The following is a 22,218-nucleotide window of genomic DNA, read 5'->3' on the forward strand; positions in this document are numbered from 1 at the left end:
AAACACAAAGCGCTGTAAGAAACTTTGCAAAGCACACGTTATCTGTGTCCCTGCAACGTCTGTCAGCGGAGCGCATTTTGTCTGCGTCTGGCTTTATATTTATCAGACTGAGGAGCCTACTTTCATGCATGTGGATACTATTTTTTTTTATTCCTCAACATGAAAATGTGAAAGAATAAAAAAACAAAAATAATATGCTGATTCGAGTGTTCTCTACGCTAACGCTAACATATGTCTCAGTTAGACATCAAATAAATAAAATATGAGCCTTTATAGACACCGTGTTTAGTACTTATTCAAACAACATCTTTGTTTACCCTTGCAAAACTTTGTTCAGCTGCTGTCTGGCTGCTGCGGAGCTTCAGTTCATTAAGTCAAGACGGAGGGGGCGGAGTTATCAGGCGGAGGGGGCGGAGTTATCAGGCGGAGGGGGCGGAGTTATCAGGCGGAGGGGGCGGAGTTATCAGGCGGAGGGGGCAGAGTTATCAGGCGGAGGGGGCAGAGTTATCAGGCGGAGGGGGCAGAGTTATCAGGCGGAGGGGGCAGAGTTATCAGGCGGAGGGGGCAGAGTTATCAGGCGGAGGGGGCAGAGTTATCAGGCGGAGGGGGCAGAGAGTTATCAGGCGGAGGGGGCAGAGTTATCAGGCGGAGGGGGCAGAGTTATCAGGGGGCAGAGTTATCAGGCGTAGGGGGCAGAGTTATCAGGCGTAGGGGGCAGAGTTATCAGGCGGAGGGGGCAGAGAGAGGGGGCAGAGTTATCAGACAGAGGGGGCAGAGTTATCAGACAGAGGGGGCAGATGTGTCTGGCTTGATACACATGCCACGTGACTGTGACGTATGCCATCAAAGTACCGCGAGAGCGATTGGAGAGTAGCCGGAGAACTCAGCCAGCGCAGCTTCTGATGACGACACAGCTGTTCCACGATTGGCCGGATTCACCGCATGACAACGATCACGTGTGTTTCGTGTTTATTCGAACACCTTTAGTTCCTCTAAAGCTCACACATCAGTTTTGTATTGGCAATCCTTATCTAGTTTAAACCAATTTTGCCATCATGCACACAGGTAGGGGTGAAGTTTCTACGCAGACACAAAGATTTTCCAGAGATTATTGCAGTTGAGGTTTGTGGTTTATTGTAATAAATTGTACAAACAGATGAACATACCAGTTGATTGTTGTTTCTTATCTTGTTCCCAGTTGTTATCTGATCTGTAATCCGTGCTCTGTTGTCTGTGGTCTGTCTGTCTGTCTGTCTGTCTGTCTGTCTGGTGAGAACTGTGTGGGCTCCCCCTACCTGTGGCTATCACTTCCTGTCACCTATGCCCCCTTATATACAACCATGTGCATCTAATCACTGTCACCCAGTGTCCTAAATACTAATATAAATCTATCCAAACAAAATAAAATAGTATGCAAACAATAAACATAAATGGCTCCTACACACCGGCCCCTAATTGTCTTATATAACAAATAACAATTACCAAAAAATAATGAAAGGAGCTATATACATTATACACTTTTTTTATTTTTGTTTGGGCCAGAGGTGTCCAGAACATGGCACATGGTGGGATCTGGTCTTTACCATCAGTCCTTCTCAATCTCAGTCTCTTTAATCAGACATATCTTTGTTATTGGTCTTTCCAATATATTGTTTTTTGTCTGAAGCCGAACGGTACGCACAAGGCCTTGTGCATCTGCTTTCGTCTCCAGTATTCTGCCCATTAACCAGGAGCCTCGTGGTGCAGTGGAATCAACCACCACAACTATGTCACCTGGAGCAAAGTTCCTTTTTACCTTTGACCACTGCTGACGTTCTTGGATTAAAGGTAAGTACTCCTGTGTCCACCTTTTCCAGAAGAGATCTGCCATGTATTGCACTTGTCTCCATCTGCGCCTTTGGTATAGGTCCTCTTTTACGAAGAGTCCAGGCGGTAGTATTGGCTTGGTTTTCAACAGAAGAAGGTGGTTTGGGGTGAGTGCTTCCAGGTCCATTGGGTCCTCAGAAAGTTTTGTAATGGGTCGATCATTTAAGATTGCTTCAACTTCACAAATTAAAGTTTGCAATCCTTCATCATCCAGAACTTGTTGGCTAAGAACAGAGTGCAGCACATTCCGAACCATGCGGATCAAACGCTCCCATACACCACCGTGATGCGATCCTGCTGGGGGGTTAAAATACCATTTTATTCCCTTCTGAAGCATAGCAGTCTGGATTTTGTCCTGATTCAAGGCATTGAGTGATTCTCTCAGTTCTCTTTCAGCTCCAATAAAATTTGTGCCATTGTCTGATCTTAAAGACAACACTTGACCTCGTCGACAAATAAATCTTCGTAATGCATGGATGCAGGAGTCTGTGTCAAGAGTATATGCGATTTCAAGGTGTACTGCCCTGCTTGCCATGCAGGTGAAGATTACGCCATATCTTTTAACAAGACTTCGTCCTCTCTTGATTTCTATAGGACCGAAGTAGTCTACTCCAACATTTGTAAATGGAGGCTTATCTGGTAGAATCCTTTCCAGGGGTAAGTCTGCCATTTTCTGTTCTCCAACTCTTCCCCGTTGTCGTTTGCACACAACACAGTCTGTTATGATCCTTCTTGCTGCCGAGTTAGCTTTGATAATCCAGTATTTTTTACGGAGTCGAGATAGCATATGATTTCTTCCTCCGTGGCCAAGTTGTTCATGGATATGTCGTAGCAATAATGTGGATATGTGCAGGTCTTTTGAGAGAATAACTGGATGCTTGGCCTCTTCAGGCATCGCTAGTCTACTAAGGCGACCACCTACTCTCAGAAGTCCATCATCCAACACCGGGTCCAGTTTGTACAGATGACTGCTTCTTTTAACCCCATTTTTACCAGCCTCTAGCATAGATAGTTCTTCTTCAAAGCTTTGTCTTTGACTGAAAGAAATAACTGCACGTTCTGCTTGCATCAGATCCTCAGGATTTAAACACTGTCTTTGGAGTGTTGCTTTAAAAGCTTGCATCTCCTTAAGTTGGCTGGACTCATCTTTAAAGTTACTCGCAGCAGTCTGAATCTCCTTTCTTTTTCTAGTCAGCAGTAAGATGGTTGTTTTTACTTTAAGTAGCCAAGCTACAGCTGTCATCAGACTTCTCCATGAAGAGAAATAACTTATCAGAGAGCTGGTGGGGTTCAATGGACCTTTAACAATGAGGTTGCTTGTGATGTCTTGCTTGATTTCCGGATCATTGGCAGAGATTGCAGTTTCCAAATGAGGTTTCTGCCATTCTCTGTCTGGTTGACAGAGAAACTCTGGTCCCTTGATCCATCTTTTGCAGCTTAAGAAGCGATTTGCTGTTAGCCCCCTAGAGGCTTCATCTGCCGGATTTTCCTTTGTGCTAACATATCTCCATTGTGACACATCGGTAGTATCCCTCACAAAGGAGATCCTATTTGCTACAAATGTTCGGAAACGTTTGGTTTCATTGTTGATATATTTCAGCACTGTTGTGCTATCAGTCCAGAAGATGGATTTGTTCAGCTGAAGCTGTAATTCCTTCCGAAGCATTCTGTCAACTTTGACAGCTAGAACTGCAGCTGTGAGCTCCAATCTGGGAATCGTTACTTGTTTTAATGGTGATACTCTTGCTTTCCCTATCATGAAAGCAACATGCACCTCTTCGTCATTGTTTTCCAGTCTAAGATATGAAACCGTACCGTATCCACTTTCGCTTGCATCTGAAAAGTGGTGCAACTCTGCATTTCTGATTTGACCAAAGCTTGTGGGCTTCATGCAACGGTCCACTCTAAACTCTGTCAACTTGTTCAGATCTGCCAACCATCCTGTCCACTGCTGATAAACAGTTTGGGGTATGTTTTCATCCCATCCAAGGTTTTTTTTACAGAGTTCCTGCATAATCAGTTTGGCTGGCAGAATAAATGGTGCTAGGAATCCTAAAGGGTCGTATACAGAGCCAACCACAGACAAGATGCCGCGTCTGGTGTATGCTCGTGGCTGTGCAGTAATTCTGAACATGAACACATCTGTTTCAACGCACCAGTGCAATCCTAGTGCTCTTTCCATTGGCAGGTTGTCCCTGTCCAAGTCCAACTCTTTTGTCTCTTTGGTTCTGTATTCTTGTAGAATGGATGCCAATACTTTACGGCTGTTGCTGATCCACTTTGACAATACGAAACCTCCCTTCTGGCAGAGAGCAGTCAGGTCTCTTACCATAAGAACAGCGTCCTGTTCTGTGGACATGGATTTTAAGCAATCATCTACGTAAAAGTTGTTCTTTACGGTGTCTGTAACCTCTGCTGGAAAGTGAGCTTTGTTATCTTCAGCGGTCTTTCTTAGTGCAAAATTTGCACAACTCGGTGATGACACTGCTCCAAAGAGGTGTACTTTCATCCGGTATTTGACGAGATCCTGCTGCACATCACCATCAGGCCACCATAGGAATCGCAGATAGTCAATATGTTTTTCTGACACTTTGACCTGGTGAAACATTGCTTTGATGTCAGCCATCAGGGCAACTGGTTCTTGTCTGAATCTGATGAGTACTCCGATGAGTGAGTTGGTAAGATCTGGACCCTGTAGCAATTGTTCATTGAGTGATGTTCCCTTAAAGCCAGCACCGCAGTCGAAGACCACTCTTAAGGTTCCTTTCCTTGAGTGATACACCCCGTGATGTGGGATATACCAGAGTTCCCCATCATTACGATTCAGTTGATCTACTGGTATCATTTCAGCATAGCCGTTGTCGATCATTTCTTTGAGAAAAGTTGTATATTCATTGTGAAACATCTCATTTTTACCAAACTTGCGTTTCAGGCTTTGGATGCGCTGCTCTGCTATGCAACGGTTATTTGGCATGCTGGGATTTTTTTTCTTGAAAGGTTAGTCTAGGCAGTAGTGACCATCTGTCATTTTTATTGAGTGATTCACCATATCCAAGAATTTAATTTCTTCTCTGGACATTTCCTCTGTTTCCTTGCTGGTTACTTCATTGAAGTCATGATTGTATTGTTTAACCAGTAGCTCCTCTAGATTCACAATAGACATTCGATTGACAGCAGCAACAGGGCAGCCATTCTCATCCCTGACGTTGTTGTCTCCTCTCAAGGGACCATAGATGACCCACCCCAGTAGGGTCCTCACAGCGTATGGTCCATCCCCTTGGCTATTGACCACCTCCCAAGGTTCCAATACCTTAGAAGCATTTGTGCCGATGAGCAGGTCAATACCGGCGTCTATTTCATGAATCTTGATATCCTTCAAGTAAGGCCATTGAGTCAGGTCTTCTTGTCTTGGAATGTTGAGCTTGGAAACAGGCATGGTCTTGTGTGTAAATACATTGGACAGTTGTATGAAATCATTTTTGTCCAGACTTGATACCTCTAAACCTGAGATATGATGACTGGTCACAGGTTTCTCTTGGTTCATTGTACACAGAAGAATACTAGCCTTTTGTCCAGTAACATTCAGTCTTCTCATCAAGCTTTCTGTGCAGAAGGTAGATGAGCTTCCATGATCCAAAAATGCATAAGTCTGCAACACTGTGTCTCCCTTGGGGGTCTTTACTTGTACTGGAACAATAGAGAAGAGACAGGCTTCTTCACCGGCCCCAATATGCCCACATGTATGAGGTGAGAGAACGACATTGCTCCCAATTGATTTCTCATTCAGTTCTGTATTCTTTCCCATGTCCTTTTGTTCAATGTGAAGTATTTCAGGATGATTTTTATTGCACACGTCACAAGTCAAACGACTATTGCAGTCTTTGCTCATGTGTCCTACTTTCAAACATCCAAAACAGACTCCCCTTTTCTTTAAGAAGTCTATTTTTTCCCTGTGCATCTTTTTCCTGATTTGTGGACACCGCACCAATGTATGACCACCTCTATCACAGAACAAACAGCAACTTTGAGAATTAGTGGCAGATACATTTTTCGTTCCATTTGTTGTAATTCTTTCTTGTTTTTCTGTTTCTACAGGTGTTACAGTAGTTGCAAAACTGCTTCCTCTTGGTCTCGGCTTTTCTCTTGCTTTGACAAAGGTGGAGCTTTTGACAGATGTAATTGTCTTAGCATCCTGGATGTTTCCAAAAAGTGGATCTGATAATATTTTCACCTGTCTCTCCATGAAGTCTACCAAGTCAGAGAAACTAGCTCGACGTCCATGTTGTTCTTGGAGCTGACATGCCCTATTCCTCCACTTATGATTTCACTTTATGATTTATCACTTATGAATCACTGTTATGATTTCGGTGTTGTTTTCATTGCATGTTATTTCTGATTTAAACTGTGTTGTGAAGCACTTTGTGGCCTTTGTCTGTGAAAGGTGCTATACAAATAAAGATTACTTACTTACTTACTTACACTTGTCTCTGAGCTTGTAAGGCAGTTTCAGAAGAATGGTCTTCATACTGGAAGCAACATTCAACTCCTCCATATAGGTGAGCTGTCGCATTGCATTGCAACAACCTCTCAGGAATAATGAAAACGCTTGCAATGCTTTCACGTCCTCTGGCTTGATCGCTGGCCAGGCAAATGCTTTGTCCATGTATGCTGTGGCAATCTTATGTTCATTACCAAAATGCTCTTTAAGCAGATCTTTTGCTCTTTTATAGCCCTCAGCTGAAGGCAAATGTTGGCAGCTGTGGACTAAATCTTTTGGATGCCCTCTGGTGTGTTGCTCTAGGAAATGCAGACAGTCACTGTGGTCATCGGTCTTTCTTTCCACTCCTCTCTCAAATGCCCTGATGAAAACTCCATATTGCAATGGATCACCATCATAAACAGGAATGTCTCTTGGTGGTAAAGTAGAAGAGAGATTTTGTTGAGTGAGAAGAGCTGTAATGTCACTTTGCCTTTGAATTATGTGATAGATATCACCTTGATTGTCATCTTTAAATACAGGTTGTTGTGTTAGAGGAGTCATATCCTGAGCTCTAGCAGATGGTCCATCAGCTCTTTCCTTTGGTCGAACAACCTGTTGCTGGGAAGAAGATTCAGTTCCCATCCGTACATTCTGTCTTTGTTGCACTTGATCAGGTAAATAGGTCTTTGCATGTGGATTTAATTTGACTGACGTTTTCTTTTGAGCAGTTCCTTTTCTCAAATACGAGTTCATCCCATCAGATACGCTTTAGCTGTTTCTTGATCCCATTGATTCAAGTACATTAATTTTGCAGTGGTTGCTGCCAGTTCAGTCTCTAATTCCAGTTGTTCTTTCTTCCTTTTCAGTTGTTCTTCCTGTGCCTCAAGTTCCTGCCTTTTCTGCAGAGCGGCAACCCGTTCCATGAGAGCAGCCTTTTCTGCCTGAGCTTTAATGCGAGCAGAGGATGTTGAAGATGCACGTGATGAAGAACTTGATTTGTGGTTTGATTTATGTTTTGACACATTAGAAACACTGTCATCCAGTCCAATGTCATCTGTGTTTACACTTTCAGCAATGGTGTGTTTTTTATGCCACCCAACCTCTGAAAACCACACATTTACATCCTGTATAAAACCATCAAAAGTTTCCATTTTTTGTTGAAACCAGTGATTTTGCCTTTCAAGTTCATTTTCAGGCAGTGGTAACTTCACCAATGACTCATGATTTCTTTTGGCTTCATCACAGATGTTGATTAATTTAACCAAGTTAGATTGCACTTCATTTGCATTCTCCTTTGATTTCATGAGCTCTTTCAACAATTCCATTAACTTCTTAGCTTGTTTACATTTCAAGTTTCTTATTTTCTGACAGTTTTCAATGAACATTTCCAAACCTTTAGTGTGTTTAATAACCCTTTTTTCTTTTTCAGAATCCAGTGCAACATCGCCATCTTGTGACCGAACGTCAGACATGACAATGGACATATTTGTTTCACTTTTAGCGTGATCCAGTAAACCACACGGCAATCACAGAAGGTTTCAGACAGCTGATATTATGGTGACAGTATATGCTTCAGTCAACGAAATCCATTAATGTAGCTGTTTCTGGCTTTTCCAATAAAGCTTAATGTTGCACATACCCCTCTGCCTGCGCGTTGTCGTTCGGAGTTTCCAATCTCCGTCAATCAGCTCAGCACAGGTGGCGTCAATGTTCGGTTGATTGGGATGACGGCATCCAGTCATGAAAGAAAACAATCAGTTTTTCCGTGGAAACAATCTTTATCCAATTCCAATACTTTTACAGGCTCAATTTTCACTCATAGAGCTGAGTTCTCACTTTTGTATTGGCAATCCTTATCTAGTTTAAACCAATTTTGCCATCATGCACACAGGTAGGGGTGAAGTTTCTACTCAGACACACAAAGATTTTCCAGAGATTATTGCAGTTGAGGTTTGTGGTTTATTGTAATAAATTGTACAAACAGATGAACATACCAGTTGATTGTTGTTTCTTATCTTGTTCCCAGTTGTTAGCGTGCCGTGTATCTGATCTGTAATCCGTGCTCTGTTGTCTGTGGTCTGTCTGTCTGTCTGTCTGGTGAGAACTGTGTGGGCTCCCCCTACCTGTGGCTATCACTTCCTGTCACCTATGCCCCCTTATATACAACCATGTGCATCTAATCACTGTCACCCAGTGTCCTAAATACTAATATAAATCTATCCAAACAAAATAAAATAGTATGCAAACAATAAACATAAATGGCTCCTACAAGTTTTTTTATAACAGTAAACACTCTTTTCATGTCATTGCGATGTTATATTGTGTCATGTTTATCAAATTAAAACTGATTAAAAAACGTAGACTCCACTTCATTGATAATAGCTTATGTTGAACTTTATTCTTGTTCAAACAGACGCTGTATGAAGCAGTACATAAAGTATTGAATGAAAATGTCTCTGAAACATCTGTGTATTATTTGGCAAATATTGCATTTATTTCACTTCAGCTGTGGTAAAGTATGCAAACACCACATGACCGTTCACTACGGGAACCAGAAAGTGTCAGACTTCACGGAACATGTAAAGGGTGACCAATAGTATTGATTTATTGAAAAAAACAAAACAAAACAAAACAAAAAACACCACCACCAAAAAAAGGGCACTTCGGCGTGTAAGGGCAAAAAGGGCAGGTTGAGCCCTACCTCTGCACGTGTACTTGTTGTGCACATATTTGCTAATCATAAACTTTTTCAGACAGGTTAAGAAAAGATTAAAATGTAATTTAACTGACGTGAAGATTAAAAAATATTGTCTTTCTTGTTAAACTACATTTAAATAAATGAATATTTAAATATTTGTTTTTTATGAGCCCAAATATTCGAATTTTTTTTTTAGAAAAATGCCCATCCCTAGTGGATTGCCATTCATTTGCTGCCCTGATTGCCTATGTGCGAATACACTGCAGGCTCACTCTTGCCCGTATCCAAGGTAAATCATCAACACTATCAGCCCCTACATGTGTTTTATTGAACTAAATACATCGTCATCAGCTAAAACTTCCTGAACAAGTGCGCACCCAAGTCTGTGTTGCTTTCACATTCAAGAATGCAAGAATCTCCCCAAATACAATGGGGAGAAATATATTTTTTTTTATTATTATTATTATTATTTCACTCTAATGCCAAAACTATATAAGACAATTACTTTATAAGTTAATACAATTTAAAATATCGTCCTTTTTAACATAAATCATTACAATTTGTATACCTTTAGTCTGTCTGTGGGTTTGCAAATATTTAACCAATAAGAGGTATTAAAAAGAGCTTGTGACCAATTTTCGTAACTCCATTGTCTCCTTAAACTGTCTGTTGAAAAGGCTCAGTAAGTTAATTCTTATTGGTGGGTTGTGAATTATTGACAGTCGTAACTTAGTCCCGCCCCCAGAGTTTGACGCAACTGGTTATGTTTCGCTTGAAAGCTGTGGAGGGCTCGTGTGTATTCAAGCCATAGATGAGTGTGCATAACTTTGAAAGTAAGTTTAATTTCCACATATACCGTCTTTAATCTTGTTTATATTGCTATTTGTTGTATTATGTGTTGAAACGTTCTGATGTTGAGTGTTTTCGGATTTCCGTGAAGCTAATGTTAGCGGTATGACTGTGTGAATTATCTTTGCACGTGTGTTCCGCCAGTTCCGGTGCGCGCTGTATAAGTGAAATAACGATAACGACTCATATTTTCCATATGTTTACTTTAGTGTTTACACTTTACAGATGTTATTAAGCCATAATTATGTGGATTGTGAAGATTACACTCGATTGAGATATGGTTATAAGACGATAGTCACGTGTATATAAATAGTCAATTGTTTACATTTATAGCCATGTATCCTCACGCGTTTATTATTTTTGAGTGAAATGTTTATAATTTATTACTGTAAACTGATTATTTATATTTCTGTTTTTATTATAGAAACCACACTCACACACCCTTAATATCACATGCATCTTTTCATGCACCGCACTAAGTATGTTGATGACTTGAACCTACGATTAAAAACAGGGACTTTTGTGCATTCTTACTGATGCCCCGTGATGATCCGAACCAGTCAATACAGTCCAGAAACCTACTTAACACTGTCAGTTAAACCTCTTAACTCCGTCCCATCTCTATCGTGAAAAACAGGGAAAAAAACGAGCGCCCACATAGCTACAATAATCTTCATAACTTTTAAGCTGATGAAAGTGTGACGGACTGACTGCCTCAGATACAGCCGTTCTAATGACGAAAAAACACAACATTCACTGGACAAAAACTTGTCAACTTCATTTGAGCTTGATTTTGGTAAAGTTTATAGTGATACATGCAAGTAATATGATCACATATAAAGCCACAATATCAAATTTGACATCACAGTGTTTAATTGTTTTTTTTTTTAAGTGTTTTTTTCCTCATTTCCTTTCAAAGTAGCAGTTTTGGTAATGCACACCACATTTGAGGGCCCCAATTTGATTTTGCCTATGTCACAATATGAGGTAAATCTGGCCATGTTTATATTCATACTAAGCCATATCCAATTGTCTCAAACATTTATTGCTAATATTGATAGAATCTGTTGTGATAGATTCAGATCTTACATTTAACAGTCATATCAAAGCGGTCACCAAACAGCATTCTATCATTTAAAAAATATATCTAGAATCAAAGGCTTGATGTCTAAAAAAAGACCAAGAGCTCATCCAGGCTTTTATCTCTAGTAGGGTTGACTACTGTAACTGTTCTCCCGAAAAGGACTGTAAAACAGCTGCAGCTTATTCAGAATGCTGCTGCTAGAATGTTAACCAGGACTAAGAGAACAGAGCACATTACTCCGGTTCTTAAAACTTTCCATTGGCTTCCAGTCAGTTACAGAATAGATTTCAAAGTGGTGCTTTTAGTTTATAAATCGCTGAATGGTTTAGGACCTGAGTATATTTCTGATATGTTTGAAGAATATAAACCGAGCGGGACTCTTAGATCTATGAACACAGGTCAGCTAGTTGAGCCCAGAGTCCGAACTAAACATGGAGAAGCTGTGTTGAACACTTATGCTGTACACAACTGGAATAAACTACCAGAAGATCTTAGACGTGCCCCAAACGTATCGATTTTTAAATCTAGGTTAAAAACATTTCTTTTTTCACGTGCTTATGACTGAGAACTTATACTTAATCACACTGTTCAACCTTACAGTTTCCTACGTTTTTTTATTTTATTTTTTATATGTATTCTTTTGTATCTTGTATTATTATAAATGTTATTATTTATTTTTTGTAAAGCACATTGAATTGCGTCAATGTATGAATTGTGCTATATAAATAAATTTGCTTGCTTGCTTGCTTGCTAGAATTGAGAAAGAGATTGCTAGCCAACTTGTGGGTATCATTGTTTCATATAATTGCCATTTGGCATGTGGTGTAAATTTTGAACCCTGGCTGAGATGTTCATGGTGTCCCGTACACAGCCACTAGATGGTGCTACTAGCCTTCAGTGCTATCAGAAGCAAACCATGCATGAAATGGATGTATTTGAAAAACGTGGGTCATACTTCTCAACTCTGACAAAACGGATATCTGTATAAATATGGAAAAAATCCCATTCCTGCAAATGTTGTTTTTGTCTCTTGTTCTTGTATTCCACTGAGAGCAGATGCCACATTCTTTGACAAAATAATTTATTGTGATAGTATTTCATTAATTATTTTACAAACATTTACCTCAGTATCTTCAGCTGACAGTTTGGACTCTTTAGTCCATCAGAAAGAAGCATCACTCCAGAATCCTGCAGGTCATTGTTACTCAGGTCCAGCTCTCTCAGGACACAGTTTGAGGATTGTAGAGCTGAAGACAAACTCTCACAACACTGAGCAGTGAGATTACATGTGGGAAATCTGAAGAAGAAAAACACAATGTAATTGCATACAGAATAAATCTTAGACGTTGGGATATTTAATAATTAACTTATTGTTAAAAAATAAAGTATTTTAACTCAAACCTCAGTATTTCCAGCTGACAGTTTGGACTCTTCAATCCATCAGAAAGAAGCTTCACTCCAGAATCCTGCAGGTCATTGTTACTCAGGTCCAGCTCTTTCAGAAAGATGTTTGAGGATTGAAGAACTGATGATAAACTCTCACAACACTGAGCAGTGAGATTACATGTGGGAAATCTGAAGAAGAAAAACACAATGTAATTGCATACAGAATAAATCTTACCAGTGGGATATTTAATAATTAACTTATTGTTAAAAAATAAAGTATTTTAACTCAAACCTCAGTATCTCCAGCTGACAGTTTGGACTCTTCAGTCCATCAGAAAGAAGCTTCACTCCTGAATCCTGCAGGTCATTGTTACTCAGGTCCAGCTCTTTCAGAAAGATGTTTGAGGATTGAAGAACCGTCGACAAACTCTCAGAACACTGAGTAGTGAGATTACATGTGGGAAATCTGAAGAAGAAAAACAATGTAATTGCATACAGAATAAATCTTACCAGTGGGATATTTAATAATTAACTTATTGTTAAAAAATAAAGTATTTTAACTCAAACCTCAGTGTCTCCAGCTGACAGTTTGGACTCTTCAGTCCTTCAGAAAGAAGCTTCACTCCAGAATCCTGCAGGTCATTGTTACTCAGGTCCAGCTCTCTCAGAAAGATGTTTGAGGATTGTAGTGCTGAAGACAAACTCTCACAACACTGAGTAGTGAGATTACATGTGGGAAATCTGAAGAAGAAAAACAATGTAATTGCATACAGAATAAATCTTACCAGTGGGATATTTAATAATTAACTTATTGTTAAAAAATAAAGTATTTTAACTCAAACCTCAGTGTCTCCAGCTGACAGTTTGGACTCTTCAGTCCTTCAGAAAGAAGCTTCACTCCAGAATCCTGCAGGTCATTGTTACTCAGGTCCAGCTCTCTCAGAAAGATGTTTGAGGATTGTAGAGCTGAAGACAAACTCTCACAACACTGAGCAGTGAGATTACAGCTATGAAGCCTGTGGAGAGAAAAAAACAAAAATAATGCAATAGTAATGCTTCTTAGGTAGGATTTATAATAATTTGGAAAAACCTTTGACTAAAGTGATGTAAGCAATAGGGATGCACTTATACCGATAACAGTACTGATACTGCTCTTGTGTACTCGTACTCAAAAAAATGCTCTGATACTAAAAACCGATAACAGGCAGCGTGTGTACAGTGTTTGTGTTCAGACAAAGAAACACTGAGAACAGAGAGTATAATGGGAATAAAAAAGAAGGCTGTCTATTAAGTAATATATCTAATTAGTGGAATATTAAACATTATATAGAAACACCTATATAGCTGTGGTGCGCGGGCTGATAAGAGAAAAATGCGCAGTGGCACAGATGGCCAGGCTTGATGAGCGCATCCCTTTTTCACTGACCTCAGTGGAAAGTTTGTAGTTAAGTTGGATGTCAATGACAAAGAAAATAAAACGAGGCATGTAGCTTATTATTAACATTAACTTACAAGAGCGAGAGCGCAAGAGAGAGAGAGAGAGAGAGAGAGAGAGAGAGAGAGAGAGAGAGAGAGAGAGAGAGAGAGAGAGAGAGAGAGAGGGGGAGGGGGAGGGGGGTGGAGCGCACTTCTGTTGCATGCTCTTGATTGCTGATTGCTGACACTTGTCATATGGATTAAAACTAAATCGTATATTTAAATAAAACATGAACTGTTAGGTTAGCTGCTTTATGTATAACAAGTGGTTCCCGACATTATTACAGGATGTTTGCAAGTCAAGAATTTTCATGAACACAAACATCCAAAGCGTGCGCCCTTAACACTGCGTCTCAGTGTCTGCTGCGGTCTCAGAATGCAAATACTGAATTAAATAATTTTTCACATATTGCGCTTGTATGGACAAATTCACACAAAATTATGTAAAAATGCCTGTCTTGGTTAGTCCTCTAGTAAACATATCAGTTATATCTTTCACATTTGATTGCTTTATTTAAATGTTTGTACCTGAAAACTATTGACCTACTGAAAAACTCTAAAACAGTTTATTTCATTTGTGGCCTTTCTTTGTTCTATTTGTGCTATTTGTAACTTGATTATTTGTTCTTATTTTATTATAGACTGCTTACTTGTCCTTAATAATGTTTTACATTGATATTAATTAGGCAAGTAATTTTTGCTGTAGTATCAAAATTGTAATAGAGAATTTTGATATTTCACTGGTATCTATTTGTACCGCTGACCCAATCCTCAGCACTGAGCCCTGCTGGAGCTACTCTAAATATGTGCTGTGCTGTTAAATCAAAGATAAAATATGATAGAGCAATAGAAAGAATAGTGAGAGTAATAGAAGTTCACACAATACATTTTAACAGGCTTAAGCATGAAAATAACTGAAGGAAATATATATTTGTTAAACTAATTAGGCCAACTAATATGATTTATGCTATTTTCGTTTCTCTACCCAATACATTAAAAAATGACAAATGCTGTGAAAATACAGGTATCGGTACTCGATATCGGCATGTACCAGAAAGTATTGGATTTGAACTTGTTCTGGGAATGTGATATCGGTACATACCTAGTAAAGATAAAAAAATTAATTAAAAAATATATATCTTTATAAAATCAAAACCAGTATTTTCAGTTTATTTAATTTATGATAAAATTAGGAATAATAAAGTTGGTAAAACTCAGGTTGCTGACTTTTGCCTGATGCCTGACCCAACATGCCTGATAATGGAGGTACTTTGCATCCAAGAAAGTTTGTGAATGATTTACTGTCTTGTGTTGTGTCTTTTAATACTATTATCTATTGACACTATTATCTCTTTGATACTATATATCTTATTATAGAACCCACACCCCACGCATAGCATGTTTGGTCTCTATAAATTGGTACTTTGAAGATCGAAATGATTATGTACATGATATGCCGATAGCTGTGCAACATATTAGTATTACAAGAATCTTTCTTAGTTTCATTTTCAGAAACCAATCCAGCGTGCCATTGCAAATGCCACCCCCCCCCCCCATTCCCCAAAAATGTATGTATGTTTGTTTAGTTTAGTTATGTTTGTGAGTTAGCTAATAAAACTTGTGCACAACATGTATTTGGTTATGATTCCCTGCTTGCAACAAAGTCCCTTTTACGATCTTGATCTTGTTACATGCTCTAAGCGCTGTACATGCTAAGAAATAATTATTTTTCGGTGGCCATGAAAGATATGTTTTTCTTAGAATAAATGAATAACCAAAAGAGTTCGTTGGAACTGATTAATTGATTGTAATATTAATTTAGCTACCTCAAGTTAATCCAATTAACTGATCCAAATATTAATAACTAATCATAATTGATAATTATGAGTTATTATTAATATTTCCCATTTGAGCTAATTTGTTACAGTAAGATTAAGTCCAATTAAAATAGTGTATATAAATGACTGTAAAGAAGCCTCTTACAGTGCTCTTCTGGTGTTTTTGATCACTGGCAGCAGTCTCATCACAGCTTCATCAGATCTTCTGTATTTCTGCAGTTCAAACTTCTCTTGAGTCTCTTCTGACATCTGTAGCATAAACACCAGACCAGACCATTGAGCAGAGGAGAGATTCTGTGCTGAAAGTTTTCCTGAGCTCAGATTCTTCTGGATTTCCTCCACAAAGTTATCTTTCAGTTCACTCAGACAGTGGAAGAGATTGATGGTCTTTTCTACTGATTTCTCCTCCTCTATTTTCTTTTTGATATAGTTAACAGTGTCTTTAACATTCTCTGATTTGAGTTTCAGTCCTGGCAGTAGTTTCTTCAGGTCACTCTGATTGGACTCCAGTGAGAGACCCAAGAGGAACCGAAGGAAAAGGTCTAGGTGTCCGTTCTCACTCTGTAAAGCTTTCTTGACTGCAGCCTTATGAAGCTGAAACAGTGGCTTTAAGGAGAATTTCTGTGTCATTTCTTTCCAGAATGGTAAAAATGGGTTTGCTTTCTTGTCTTTGTTAACAAAAAACACATAGAGAGCAGCGAGGCATTCCTGTACGCTGAGGTGTACGAAGCTGTAAACGTGTGTGTCTGAAAAAGCCCTTTCCTCCTGAAACATTCGAGTGCATAACCCAGAGTACACTGACCCTTCACTGACATCTAGTCCACATTCCTCAAGATCTTCTTTGTAGAAAATCAGTTGACCTTTCTCCAACTGTTGAAAGGCCAGTTTCCCAAGCTTCAGAATAATCGGATCAAAAAACATTGCATTGTCTTTAGATTCAAGGTTATCACGGTTGTATTTTTCTTTCATCTGTTGCTGCTGAGAAATTAAGAAGCTTGTGTACATCCCTGTGAGAGTTGTGGGAGTTTTGTCATTGTTCTCTTGAGCCAGCAGAGGCTGAAGAACAATAAGAGAGATCCAGCAGAAGACAGGGATGTGGCACATGATGTACAGACTCCTGGATTTCTTGATGTGACTGATGAGGTTTCCAGCAACCTCAGGACTGCTGTTTTTGAGGAAGTATTGCTCCTTTTGCTCATCGTTAAATCCTCGCACCTCTGTCATTTGATTAATGTATCCTTGGGGTATCAGACTGGCTGCTGCTGGTCTGGATGTGATCCAAATGAGAGCAGAGGGAACCAGATCTGTCTTGATAAGGCTTATAACTATCTTACTCACTGTTGTTTTTTCGTGAACATCAAATATGCCACCATCTATAAAGTTCAATTCGAAGCGACATTCATCCAGCCCATCAAAGATGAACAAGACCTTACCATCACCTTCAGGAAGAGAGGGCAGTTTATTAGGACTAAAGAAGTGTTTGTGAAGCAGTTCCAAGAGACTGCAGTTCTCTGTAATCAGGTTTAGCTTACGGAACGGCAGAGGAAAAATGAATACTATATCCTGATTTTCTTTTTCTTCAGCCCAGTCAAAGATGAATTTATTGACAGAGACAGTTTTTCCCACTCCTGCGATCCCCATCGTCAGCACCTTTGTGTTTCGTTTAAACATGTCATTACACTTGATTGGCTTCTCCTTGGCAGTCGGTCGGTTGTGATTTGATTCAATCAGTCTCACCTCGTGCTCGTTCACTCTTCCTCCAGTCTTATTCTCTACCACATATAAATCAGTGTAAATATTGTTCAGGTTTTCCAGATCACCCGTCTGTGAATTACCAACTAATATCTGCTTGTAGTCCCGTCTTAATTTGTTCTTCAATCTGCGGCTGGCCTCTGTGTAATCATGAAGAGTAGCTTGACTGTCATCTGCAGTTGAACCTTCAAAAAATAGGGGAAAGACAGCAAAGACTAAGTGAACATGTTTTTTCATAAAGTTTTAATAAAACCTATTTGTAATTTGTAACCTGGTCCCATTACAAAAATAAGGATAAAACTGCACTTCTGCTGTATTCAAATTAATCACACTTTGTCCTGAAATTGTGTTTTCATCAACATCTTACACTGAGTATTCTGAAGTTGACAACATATATGGTGATGGAAACACCTTCACTAATGCTGACTTGAATGCAGTTGGATTCAATTTTTAAATTCCTGAATAACTTCAGGTCATGCTGACGGGCATTATTAAAAGCCTTTTGATTAAACATTGACATCTAGCACACCAAACTAGACATGTAGTCTGTACTGTAGTAGGCTTAGGTTAGGGTTATTAGGGTTAATATTCAACAATATTACTGATCTGCCTGCATTGACACCATTATATGAGAACTGAACGGAGCTGGACGATGACATCACTGTTTTCTCCAGAGTGGCTGTATAGGCATGGCAAGGCAAGAGAAAGGAATTAAAATAATCACAAAATAAAAGCAAGAAAAATTAAAACAGTTATAAAATAAATTAAAAGAGATATATGATACAGCTATAAAATTAATTAAAAGAGTAAAAAGATGATGATTAGATAAACTCATCTGGCAAAACACCGGTGTATAATTTTCACAACTCCCAGTTTTACTCTGAGATTTTCTCATGGTGATTACACTGTGTTGTTCTTTCGGCACGATTGCGTCAATATTGCGTTTTTGACACTACATACCTTTAATCAAGCCTTTCAAAGCTTTTAAATATCTTTGGAATAACAAAGTAAAAACCGTTGATAGTTGCTCAGCACAGTTTTTTAACACTCGTCCACAGATGCTGTCAGGCTCTTATGTGTATTGCAACTCTGAAACATTTTCTTTACATCAGTCTCTTTGATGGAGAAGTTATTAGTTGATGTCAAGAAAGTTCCTTCATCACTATTAGTATCCTCACTATTGAAACGCGAAAAAAATTGATTTAACCTATTCGCTAGCTCCAGATACCCATTTTTGCCATCTGTGATTGTCATATTTGTGTAATCTGTGGCGACTGAGACAAATCAGACACAATTATGTTGCATATGTACGAACAAATCTTTTAACTTCCATCTGAGAGATGTGGTCCCAACCCTCCAGGCGCGGCGAAAGGGGCCTGGTTGCCATGGCCGCGATCAGATAGGATGGTTTTATGACTCTTAGGAATGCTAACAAGTAACTAACTCTGCCACAAATATTAGAACAGACTCACCTGCATTCATTTATTGATGAACTGATTAACATGAAATAACATAAAATACACACTGGTTCACAAACCATTGAAATTTAGAATAATTTCGAAACATCTATGACGCGCAACGAAGACCGTTTACTGAAATCCCGTGACTTTAACAGTCTGATACATGCTCAGAATCACTGATTTGAGACAAATGATTCACACTGGTTTCCAAGCTTCACGAAGCACGTCTCATAGGCGGTTTAAACTACTCCGCCCTCTCTCTCTTTCGGTCTCTGTCTCTCTCTCTCTCTCTCTCTCGACCCCCTCCCTTTTGGTTTCACTTTTAGTTGAAACCCAGATACCTTGGTTTTTATTTGTGTTTCATTTATTTCGACTTAAGTCTACCCCTATTTTATTTAGTGTATTTACACCTGATGAGCCTGAATATTCCTATTCAGTTAAGTTGAATTTAATTAAATTTGAAATTAAATTAAATCAATTTGCTTATTCAATTTACCTTTTATTTACCAGAGCTATGAGCACACTCCCTGTTTACTCTTTATTTTGATTTTATTTCAGTTTATTTACTTTATTTAGCTGAATATGGAAATTCAGGCTGAAACAAAGTAAAAAAAATAAAAATAAACTAACTAGATAAACTAAATTTGAAATTTAACTAAATCAATTGTTTCCCTTTCCTTTTAGTTTTTTGGAGCTATAAGGACATTCTACCTTTACTTATACCCTATCTTAGATATTTACTATCAACATCTTCCCTCTTTCTAATAGGACTACAGTAGTTCTAGCAACTGTTGTTTCCGTAACTACCCAGGGGTGCGTTTCCCGAAAGCATTTGCCACTCCTCTCTTGTGTTCCCACAAGTATGCCAGTGGACGTCTGACACCCAGCCTGAGCCACCAAGAGCTGACCAGCATCATCTTCTCCTTGGCCACGCTCCCGCAGGCCTCAGACAGGAAGTAAATGATCTAACGCTGCCAGCCACAGAATTCCACAGAGAACGAACCCTGCTCAGCGTCAGCAGGCACAGGACAGATGCAAAGACCCTAACAGAATGGAGCAACTGAAAGAGATCACCAGTCTTCAGGTGGCTGACAGATGCTGAGCACCTGCCAACAGACGGGTAAAGAACTGTGTCAATCAAAGAACTTAAAGAACTGGCTGAGCTCAAAGAGAGACACTAAAGCCATCAGTGTCCAGCCAGAGCTGAAGTCCAAACACTGACTCAGCAATGCTGTAACATTATAGACAAACTCGAAGTGGTCCTGAACAGAACTGAAACAGTCCAACCAACTGCAAATGGACCCTACAAGAAAGATGTATCCTGCTAAACTTCATATCTCCCCCAGATATGAAGTTCGTAAGCTCCCCCAGCCCTGCACAAAGGGGGAAGGAGACAAATGCTCGGCTTGACATTCACCCGCCAGTGTCCGGAGAGCCTCTGCAGCCGCAGAGGAAAAGGTTTAATTCAAACCCTGAAACGACACATGAAGTGATACTCCAAGATCTCAAGCGAATGGTCAAAAACATCCCTGCCAATCTATGACACATTGATTTTCACTGCAGTCTTCGACCGCTATGACACACCAAGACAGACTCCATCTGCTCTGGATCACATCCAGCCCAGAGTGGCACCGCGTTCTGGCTTTGGCTGTGGCACTACCAGCAGCTGGAACAAGCCATCATAAAAGGATTCTCAGACTTAAGAGTCTGAATGCAGACTCCAGTAACCTTTTCCTCCAAAACCAGTTAGTCACCATTTCTGGCCGCCCCATGCAATGCCCACTCAGTGATGCTTGACTTGATGCAGAAGGCCTTTAACACAAGGCCTCGTCAGAAAGGGTTCCTAAGACCCCAGTGACTCTGAACTGCAAACAAACCAGAAGGCACACCGCTTGACCACAATGTAAGCCTCTGCTACAAAGATCCCAATCAGCATAGGACATAGAACTTTTAAAGTAGATGAAAATGTGTGTTCAAAAGAAGCAGGAAGCTGCATTAGTAAAATTAGAATTTTACTGATTTAAAGAAAATTTTGAATGCATGTGTAAGCCTCACGTGCCAACAGACTATGCACTGCTTTTGAACCATAGAGACATTTGCCACCTTCTGGTTGAAATTGGCACTGCTGCCTATTAGTTTCCATGACAATGACTTGTGACATGAAATACTAACTTTAAATAGGGCATGCGTCACCCGACAGATAGTAAGCAAACCACCTGAGCTGCGTAAACTAACACGACCTAGTGCCCTTCGTTTAAACTATTGTTATCCTAAAAATGCGCATTTGATCATTCCGATCCAAATAGGACGCAACATGCGAGACGCATTTTGATCACTGGTTACTGGCTTGTTTAAATGCAGATAAAACGATACCTGGACTTGACATCTCTACTAAAAGTGAAAAAGTCTTAGATTTTTAACTAGTATCGGTAATTTCAGCATTAAACCGTAAGTCTGTTTGACAAAGGAAGCTCAACTCAGCGGCATGCTGTACCGGTATTTATTCTGCTTGATTGGAGAAATCCAAAGTGCAGCATTGCTTAATAATCTGTTTCCAGTGATGGGAATAACGGCGTTATAAATAAACGGCGTTATTTTTTTCAGTAACTAGTAATCAAACTAATTACTATTTCCTCCGTTACAACGCCGTTACCGTTACTGTCAATAAAAATGCGGCTTTACTATAATTGAGATCACTGAAGCGGTTTTCATCTGAGTAGGCTCTCTCTCAGCCATATGAGCTGCAAAGTTTTTTCTCTGATGTGTGTGTTTATGAGGCGCCGGACTGGACATAAGCGAGGCGAATGCTGCGAGCGCGCTCGACAGTGCGCGAGAGAGACCGAGTGTGTCCGAGCATAAATACTTTATTTATAAATAAATTACACATTTCAGCATTAGAATAATCTCTGTAGCATATTGGTATCATATGCAATGTTTTAATTAGTTTATATAACATAAACTCCAAAATAACCTACAGGGAACGTTCAAACATTCAAACACATTCGAACGTTCAAACACACGTGCGGCAAACATGACTAGAATTTGGCTAAAATAACCTCTGATGATGACGTTCTCTGTAGGTTATAAAAATAAACCCCCAAAAGATTATATTTTATTATTATTATTTATGTTGGTACATTGTTCAGTATTATATTGAGAGCACTTTTTGTTAAACTTACTATTGTGAGGAAGAAAATACTTCAAGTAGGCTATACAGAATGTCTACCAGTTGTAAAGGTGTGTGAGTTTTATCATTTTAATTATATGCACTAGTGTATGTATATGTTTTATTACTATTTATTTATTTTTGGTACATTTCTTAAGAAGCA

At 39.3% G+C, this 22,218-nt stretch overlaps 1 protein-coding gene across 1 annotated transcript in view; it reads right to left on the minus strand.

The window, feature by feature from the left end:
* Positions 1-22,218, minus strand: part of LOC311289533 (uncharacterized protein) — a 295,816-nt gene that overhangs the window by 81,848 nt on the left and 191,750 nt on the right. Inside the window, exons 5-10 of the mRNA XM_084407610.1 lie at positions 15,823-17,614; positions 13,206-13,379; positions 12,931-13,104; positions 12,656-12,829; positions 12,379-12,552; positions 12,101-12,274 (exon numbers count right to left, since the gene is read on the minus strand). Of these exons, the coding sequence (XP_084263736.1) occupies positions 12,101-12,274; positions 12,379-12,552; positions 12,656-12,829; positions 12,931-13,104; positions 13,206-13,379; positions 15,823-17,614 (2,662 nt within the window). The remainder of the gene's footprint in view (positions 1-12,100; positions 12,275-12,378; positions 12,553-12,655; positions 12,830-12,930; positions 13,105-13,205; positions 13,380-15,822; positions 17,615-22,218) is intronic.

Source organism: Rutilus rutilus (assembly GCF_951802725.1).
Source record: "Rutilus rutilus genome assembly, chromosome: 4".
Lineage (NCBI taxonomy): Eukaryota > Metazoa > Chordata > Actinopteri > Cypriniformes > Leuciscidae > Rutilus > Rutilus rutilus.